A 9,667-nucleotide genomic window follows, 5' to 3' on the forward strand; every position below is an offset into this window, starting at 1 on the left:
AATTAAGTGAAAAATAATTGGTAAAAATCGATCAATATATATATTCGTAATCTAGGTGTTTGTTTGTTTGAGTGTTTTTAGTTTTGTTTAATTATCATTAAAATATTTTGGTATATCACAACTTAATTATATATATTTTTTTTTCATTCTTTTGTTAAAGAGCAAGTGATTCGGTAGCGTTATGTTGTAATATAGTTAACCTTAACGTATTTTTGAAGATATATTTTATAATTGAGAAAACGACAATATCTAAATAAATCAAAGTGGAAAATTGACTTTATTGGTTTAATTTGATTCCAACATTTAAAAAATCTATTTAGTTGATTAGATTTTCTTTTTTAAAAAAACCGACTTACATCTAACCATGAAAACATCTAATTTCAATTTTGAATAGGGGCAAAATTGTGTTAAGTTGACTATCATTCTAAAATTATTTAATTCTTGATAAATATGAATTAGCATTTTTCTTATGAACAACTATCAAAATTATGTCATTTTTGGAATGGTCCTAATGCTTTCGTCTGTTAAATTTTTTAAAAATTGAAATTGCTCAAGAGTTTATATTATTAGGAAACTATTTTAAATCTACTTAAAACAAAATAAATATTTTTAACATTTTCTCCTTTCCATATTCAAAAATTATATATATACATATGCATCTTTGCAAGTGAAATTTAATCTTTTAAAATATATTTGAAAGGCCATAATAATAAATTAATAATGATGTAGCAAGTCTTTCACATTGGATTTTGGGAGTATCAACATGGCGTTCGATAGGCAATGAAGTTACCTATAATATTGCAACATAATATGAATAGGGGAGTTTCAATATGAGTACTAGATATTAGGTGAGAAACAAAGAAAACTAGATAAGTATAGTATTATTGGTAAATTCAGATTGAGTACAAAATATGTGTAATTAAAATATACATACAGGGGCCGTTTAATACGCGAATTAAATTATTCTGAGATTATAATTTTTAGACTAATATAATTTATTCCACATAAAATATGGAATAACTTACTAATCCCATGTTAGCAGGAATAAAGAGAATTATCTCAAAGATTAAGTCTGAAATAAACTTTATACTATGAGATAATGTATACGATAAATCAAATGCAATATTCATAGTGTAAATCAAATCAAAGCCTCTACAAAATACTCTTAAAGCATAAGTGCTTCATTTATCGATTATATATGATATACAAAATGTAACATAGATTCAAAACACATGAACTTGATAATACAATTCATGTGAGCATTATCATTCATATATTCATAATAGAAATTCATCTTTGAATCATAAACATGCATCACAACATAATCTTTTATCATATGATGATATGAATAATTTCCTTTAGGAAAATAAGTTCTTTAAAAATAAGAAAAATGATTTTTTTAACCAAAGTAGAGAAAATAAGTTATATAAATAACATTCAAGTTTATTATATTTTTCCGACTCACCCCCCACCCCCACACAATTCCGTTTTTCAAGAAAAAATCTTTTCACCAAACACACAAGCCCCTAGGACTTAGGAGCTTGGTTAGTGGGGACAGGGGCGTATTTAGAGGGGGTGTTGTGGGTTCACGTGAACCCATACTCCCCTCTCTAGTCATATATAATAATGTTATATTTTTTTAAAATATTTAAATATAGATGTGTGAACCCACGTTTAAAGTATCATATAATAATACAATAATGATTGAGTGCACCTCTCTAAGTAAGGATAAAAATTTAAATCTTATATCTATCTTGTCCTTTTGAGTAACAACTCCCCAAGTGGTTATCGATTATACTTTTGACATTTCAACTAATTTTTCTTTTGTTTTTTTCCTTTAATCTTTCAAAATTTTCAAGTGCCTTACATTGAAAGTTCCTAAAAAACTTTGCACTATAAGATTTTTATATAATTAAATCAAATGTGTATATTAAAATTTAAAACTAATAGTATTATATATTTTGGACCTATAATTTTTAAAATTTAATGGTTCATATTAAGAACCTAAAAGTCAAACTTATCAAATTTATATTTAAGATGCATTTTTTCGTATTCGTGCACCCATCTTGACGAATTCCTGGATACGCCTCTGAGTGGGGACCAAGAAAAAAGCTGAGTTGAATTGAACTGGGCTAACATAGATTTTGTGCATGGACAAGGTTAGATACTAGCCGGGATATATAGCGTACAAATGATGCACGAGCCAAGTCTTTAAAACATACACACAAAAAAAAGAGTTAAATTCAAGCCAAAATCTAGTCGTGCAATTGATCCCTAGTATTAAGCTTTCGAAATAAACTAAGGTGTGACTTAAAAAAGAATTTGTAAAAAGCTTATATGATTTGTGAGTAACCTTATAAGATAACTAATAAGTTGATTCTTATGTTGTACTTCGAAACTAATAACCTATAAGGTCATTTTTAGTTGTCGTAATTACATGTAATATTTTAGATTCTTTATTTTCTATTTAATTAAAGGAGAGTTACTTATAAATATTCTTTAAATGACTTTGATGATATAAAAATTTATTTACATGAATGATCAATAAAACGTAAATCATTTTTTTTAAAAGCAAAAAAATAAAATGGGAAAGGAAGGGTCACATAAAATAGACATTGAATATATTTTTGGTAATCAAGTTAAAGATGATTTGTTCATATTATCTTTTTTCCTACAATTATAGGTGGCAAATGCGTGTGTGTGGGGTGTGTGGAAAGGGGCCAAGGGGATTGAGATCGGGATTGAGATGAATTTGAACGCATCAAATTATGTTGAGTTAATAAATAGACGAGTTAATTAATTCGTCTAAAAATTATTTGGGTTAAAATATTGGTTATAATCTAATTTGTTTAATTCTTATTAAATTTTAATTGTTTTGTGCTTTTATAAGTTTTTCGTATTTTATAAGCTTATTATTTTTTATTTATTATGATTATATATAAATAACATATTCAATAAAATAAAATATCTTTTTAATAAGATTTCTCACAGATTAATTTGAGCTAAATATCAGGTCAAATTTTAATGAAATAAAATGAATTGAGCTATTATATGAGGTCTATTATAGGCTTGTATAAGGTATCCGTCATTAAATAGTAATCTTGACTTATAAGGCCAAAATTGGTAGGTAAAACTTAAAAGCAGGTCAGTTTCTGTATTTATATGTGTTATTATCAGGAAAAATGAAATTAAAAAACAAAATTGCAAAAAGTTTTTAGCAAAGAAAAGTATTTCAGTATTGCAGATGCTATAATTAAATTAGTAAATTTTATCACATGCATGTATCTTGGAAGAATAGGCACCCAAATTCATCCCCACCCCCCTCCTAATAATATCTATAAATTATTTATTTTTGGTAATATATAGATGGACATTACCATATGTAAATTCAGGTGCATATGATGTAATATGATATACATGACAATGCAAGCATTTTCTATCTGAATTAGAATAAATATGTTTTCGAACCTTCTCTTTAAAATTTCCCCACAGATTGCCTTTAAGAATCAAGATGACTTAAAGTTAATTATTTTGAAACCTGTGGAGAAATTTCTTCAAATTTGTGGTAAGCTTCTTATTCAACATAATTTTTCGTGAAATAATTAAGTTTTTTGTTAGAGAATTTGAGATCTTGAAAATAAGGGATTTAATCTATTTTTGAAATTGGACAATAGTTAGTAATGTTCTTCCGAATAATTGTGGCATTCTCCTCGATTAATTTTAAAGGATATCTTCAATTTTAGACCTTTAACAAGTGTTTTATAAGGTGCAAGAGACGTTAGGAATTTTCCTCTTTTCTTGGTTTTGAAGAACTTTAATTCATTTATATATGTTTTATTTGAGCTTAAGAAACACTAAAGCTTCAAGATTTGCACATAAATTTTAAATTTTTATTTCAATTTATTTTGTTGAGATATTGTGAGTAGCTTGAAGTTTGGCGAAACATCACCTTAATTAACTTTAAATTAATTTGTTGTTATATTGATTTTGTTGCTACTGATCTATGACTTGCTTTTTTGGTTGAGAAAGTATGTCTTGAAGACACTTCAACAAATTAGTTATTATTAGAGGGTATAAATTATAATTTTATAGTTGGATTATGAATATGTTAAAAATCACATTGTTGTTGTGTGGAGTATTTTTGTAAGATAATTTTGGTGAAATTTGTATATATTCTTAGTTTTTTTTTTTTTAAAGCACTTATTTTGAATAATTCTAAAAGGCTAAAAACCACTTATTATGAACCGAAAGACATAGTAAATAATGAACGGTCAGTAAATGAATGTGTAAATATAGCTAAATTACATTAGAATTTACGCGTTTTTTGGTATGGACATATGAAAAAAGAAATAGATATCGCTAAAACCTAGCTCATGCTTCTCTATTTCACCTACGTATCAATATAAAAATGCCTGCAAGTTGCAGAATTTTAAAAAAAAAAACACGATAAAATTTATTTCCATCACATTATTCGTGGAATCAAAGGTTTTATTTTAATCACGAGGTAAGAAATCCACATTTATTCTTTTTCAAAAAAAAATTCTCAAATTTAATGTTGCTTTTTGAAGAGAAAAAACAAATTAATATTGCTATCTCTTCCTTTACTATTCTGTTTAATTGATGCAATTTACCTCAATTAAACAAGAGTTTATGTTATATCTCAAATATCAACAGGTAATCCATCTTAAAATAAGATATTTGTAATTTTGAAAAATAAAAATATGTTAATTCAGTGCACTAATCATGTATATTACCTAAACATATTAAACAATAGGCTAATGTATGTTGTTTTTAAATATACAATATATATATATATATATATATATGGTTAATATTTTTATAGATTTTATGAAGTCTCTGATGATTTATTTTTTGTTTAATTATTTGTAGTAGAAGCATGGAAATTACAAAAATATTGCAAGGATTGTGCCTACTGATTTGTTGTTTGATTATGCTAAATGACAAAGTTGTAATTGGAGAGGATGAAACCATGGTTGATTTAACTATTCTTGAAAGTGCAGTGTCAAAAGGAGCTGGTAAAAATCTTTTCTTGTATATTTATATATATATATATATATATATATTATTTATTTTTTTGAAATATTATAAGAATTTGACTAATATATGATGTTAACTTTCATATACTAAAATAATTTATAAGAATTTTTATACCATCAAGTGATAATGTGTATATATACCTGAGTTGAATTCCTTAGTTATTTTCCTAATAATACTTTATGCAATTATGAATATTAAATTAATAGACGATTGGATGAATTAAAATGAGTTAAACTAATAAATAAGTCATTATCCAACTCTGCCTGGTAAATTGGGTTGAAATGAGTTTAATGATTGATACGAGGTGGCTAAACAATGATCAATATATAATGGCTTAAGTTTTATATGGATTGAATCTAACTTGATTAAGATAGACTAAGTTAATAAATAAATGAGTCATTAACCTGTTAAAACTTAAACGAATTTGACGAATCACATATTTATAAATTAATTTTACCACTCTTATTTCCATTTTATTATATGCTTCTAGTTTGCTTGGATGGGACTCCTCCAGCATACTATTATGAGAAGGGACATGGAGAAGGCGCTAATAATTGGATTATCTACTTTAGGGTAAGCCTCATGCAAAATTACTTTTTTCTTTTAATTTATGTGATATTTTATCGAATTTTGATAATGAAATAATTTTTTTAAAATAATTAAAATTTTATTTCGAACTTTTATACTTAGGGTGGAGAATGGTGTTATAATGTGATGGATTGTCTTGCTCGTACAACGACAGAAAGAGGTTCTTCAAAATATGCTCCAAAACAAAGATCATTTTATGGAATACTTAGTAACAATAAGACAATTAATCCAGGTAAAATATATTTAATTAGTACTTAAAATAATAATAAGACAATAATCAGGCTTTCATTTAATTATATTAATTTATGTTTAATTTTTATTTTTATTTTTAGATTTCTACAATTGGAATAGAGTTATGGTTATTTATTGTGATGGATCATCCTTCACAGGAGATGTTGAAATAGTTGATCCGGTACACCATCTTTAAACTCAATTATTTTGAGATAATATTTTCTATATATTTACTTATCAAATATATGAATATAAGTAGAAAAAACATTTATGTTCCAAAAAATAGTTTCTATGGAAAATATTTGTTTTTATATATATTTATATTATAATTAATCAACTAAGCATTTTTCTGATATTATGCTAATGTTTTATCAGATTACTAACCTTCATTTTAGAGGTGCAAGGATTTTCCTTGCGTTGATTGAGAATTTCTTGGAGAAAGGAATGAAGAATGCTAAAAATGTATGTCTCTGAAGTATTGATTTTTTAAGTACACGTTTAATTAATTGTTTAATTATATTATAGTTTAATATAATATTTATTTGGTTGTTCTTACTGTCCCTTGTTTTCTGAATGTTATGTAATGTCTTTTGTTATTTGCTATATCGTTATTATTTTTGGATTTTCCTTTTCAAACTGCTTTGATATGTGTTATTTGAGCAGATGATCTTTCGAGAACATCTTCTCTACCTCCAGGAGGTAGAAGTAACGTTTGTGTAAACTCTATCATCCCCAGATTTCACATTATGTGAAATTATATATTATTATTATATTGTCTCAATATTTTGAGTGGACGGCTATTTAAGTTAATTTCTTCAGCATTTTTCAAGTGTGTTAAGTCTTGTTTGGCAGGCCATTCTTAGTGGTGGTTCAGCTGGAGGACTGCCTGCTTTAATCCATTGTGATCGTTTTAAAGCTCTTCTTCCTAACTCAGCTAGAGTTAAGTGTCTTGCTGATGGTAGCTATTTTCTCCACAGGTAAGATTTAACCTAATTAAGAGTCGACACGAGAGGGAGTTGCTTGGATCGTAAGCACTCTTCACGTTAATTTTGTTAGATTAAAATAATTAGGTGTTGTATGCAGAAATCTAATAAAGCAAGCCTAGAAAGATGATCAGACAACAAATATATATATATATCCCTTATAATTCATAACCAACAAAGTTTGCTCATTTTTCCGGTCAATGCTATCTACTATATATGTATAAAATATAATTTTAACCCCATATATATCGTATACTATTTTGCAGAAGCATGAACCCCTTTAATTGTTAATTTGTGTAACAGGAAGCACAAGAAGGAAATGACATTCATGGATACTGTTAATGAAGGACTGATCAAATTACATGTACAATTCCTCTTCTTTTTTTAAAATAAAATAAAATATATATATATATACTATTCCATAAATATATAATATATCCTCACAATATTCAATATTTGTTTGTTTAATTTATTTTTTTAACCAAATGTAGCATTCAGCCAATATGTTACCATCATCTTGTACTTCAAAAATGAACCCATCCTTGGTAAGAATCGATAGTTATTTACTTTCTCAATCGATCTCATCGAAACGTAATGAAACTAATTAATGTTATGTCTAATGAATTTGCAGTGCCTTTTTCCACAATATTTTCAACAAGGAATCAAGACACCATTTTTCATAGTCAACTCAATGTTTGATACATTTCAGGTCAATTCAATTCTCCATTAAGTTCATAAAAAAATTAGAATTTAATTGATATCTTAGTTTAAAAAAATTTAAATTTTTAATTATATATCTAACAGGTCTGATTATTTGTGTTTGATTTTCACATGAGCAACATCATGAGTTCATGACACCTATTAAACTTCCAAACAAATTTTTAAAAAACGTACAAATGGATTTTTTTTTCATAAATAGTTGATCGAATTCACTGTTTACTTGTACTAATTCTTATGCATAGGTTATACATATATGATATACATCTGTGATTATTTTAGTTTAAGCAGTTGAATAAGCGACTATTTAGATTAATTCTTATTATGTTTCTTGCCTTGGATTAAAAAAAATTATCTTGAAATGTTTCCAGATAAACAAGACTTTTTCTGGTTATTATGAAGATCTTTTTAGTAATACATGCTCAGCTTCTCTCGTTAAAACTTTACAAGGTTAGTAATAACGTCATAATTAGCAATGCCTAATTGTCAAATTTGTATTTAATTAATTATGAATTAAACATGTGAAATTTTGAAATTTAACCCTTTTTTTTTGTTTTATTTCAGATTTCAAACAAGATTTTTTAAATGCATTACCCAAACAAAGTAATTCTTCATCAAGAGGAATGTTTATTGACTCTTGCTTGATTCATTCCCAAATAACAAGTGGTGTTGGTTGGAATGGATTCTCCGTACATAATAAGGTCAATTTTTTTTATTATTCTCAAAGTTAAATGAATTTATTTTATTCTATATCGATCTAAAAAGAAAAAATATAATTTAAACCTATAATATAGCATATGATTTTTTTTTGGATTGTTTTTTTTTTCAGACAATTGCAAAGGCATTTAGTGATTGGTACTTCGACCGGAGTCATGAACAATTGATAGACAAGCCAGATTTGCCATTAAATTGTTACAAATTTCCCTCTATTACAAGTTTTTGCCCCTAAAATATCTACAAAAATCTCAAATATGTATTATTTTCAGAAGAAGCAATTGATTTATGCATTTAGTTTTATGAACTTTTGTGTATTTTTCAATTGTGCTCAATGTTGGGAACACTTTGTTGGATGGTTGTTATGTATTGTTTCATAACGTATCGTGTTGTACATTGTATTGTTTTAATGAATATAGTGTTTGGATAGATTGTATTGTTCTCAGTCGTTACATAATGTTACACATCAATAATTTGATTGATAAATCTATAAGAAAACTAGGGTACAGTGTAAAAAGCTACCATGAAAAGATAGGGTAAAATATGAAATATAATTATTAAATAATAAATAGAATAAGAAGAAAATATTAAGGTAACGACGCGATCACACCAAATCGATCGTTATTACTTAACGATGAATTCAAACAATACGATACAATAGAATTTAAGTAACAAACTAACAATCAAAACAAATATTATATCTAAACTAACAATATAATACAATATAATACGACGGATAACAACCATCCAAAGGAATGAGAAAAGACACCTTTTAGTTTGCTATAATTATAGGACACTTTTTATTTTACTCCTAATCAGATATTTCTATAGTTGTAAGAATACTAGGAAACTTGTCCGCAATTCGCGCTGTATAATTGTAATTTAAAATAATTTTTTTTATAAATTAAGTAGAAATAAAAAGGCAAACTCTAGTTTGATTAGAGCCAAAATTTGTGTTTCCTCTTAAATAAAATTATTAAGAAAAGAAATAATATCTTCACATTAAGTTGACATCAGAGAAAAACGATCAATAATTTTAAAATAAAAATAAAAATTGACACAATAATGTTATAACATTTTAAAAAATCGAATTACCAAATTAAGATTTTAATACAATATCATGTTCATTTCCAATTAACTTTAATTCAAACACAATATCATTCATACATGAAGTAATTAACTATTATTTAAAAATCAATTGAAGAACCAAATAGACAATATATAAGTATTCACGAATTTTAATCAATTTCACGCAAATAAGGAAATTGTGAATACATTATTTATTGAAAATTCTACTTCTAATAATTTTAAATTTATAATTTCATCTTTTAAAAAAAAAAACTATAATTGTTTAATCTAAGAAGAGAAAAAATAGA

General features: G+C 26.0%; 1 protein-coding gene across 1 annotated transcript; it reads left to right on the forward strand.

Annotated features, from left to right (window-relative positions):
* Positions 1–3,536: 3,536 nt before the first annotated feature.
* Positions 3,537–8,596, forward strand: LOC125842028 (pectin acetylesterase 8-like). The gene is made up of 13 exons (XM_049521221.1): positions 3,537–3,565; positions 4,891–5,036; positions 5,549–5,631; positions 5,749–5,878; positions 5,979–6,058; positions 6,253–6,339; positions 6,730–6,854; positions 7,164–7,224; positions 7,352–7,405; positions 7,492–7,569; positions 7,949–8,027; positions 8,142–8,278; positions 8,407–8,596. Exons 2-13 carry the CDS (start codon positions 4,898–4,900, stop codon positions 8,524–8,526), a joined length of 1,173 nt encoding a protein of 390 aa, XP_049377178.1. The 5' UTR covers positions 3,537–3,565; positions 4,891–4,897; the 3' UTR covers positions 8,527–8,596.
* The last annotated feature ends 1,071 nt before the right edge of the window (positions 8,597–9,667 follow it).

This window comes from Solanum stenotomum, chromosome 10 (assembly GCF_019186545.1).
Source record: "Solanum stenotomum isolate F172 chromosome 10, ASM1918654v1, whole genome shotgun sequence".
Taxonomy (NCBI): Eukaryota; Viridiplantae; Streptophyta; class Magnoliopsida; order Solanales; family Solanaceae; genus Solanum; species Solanum stenotomum.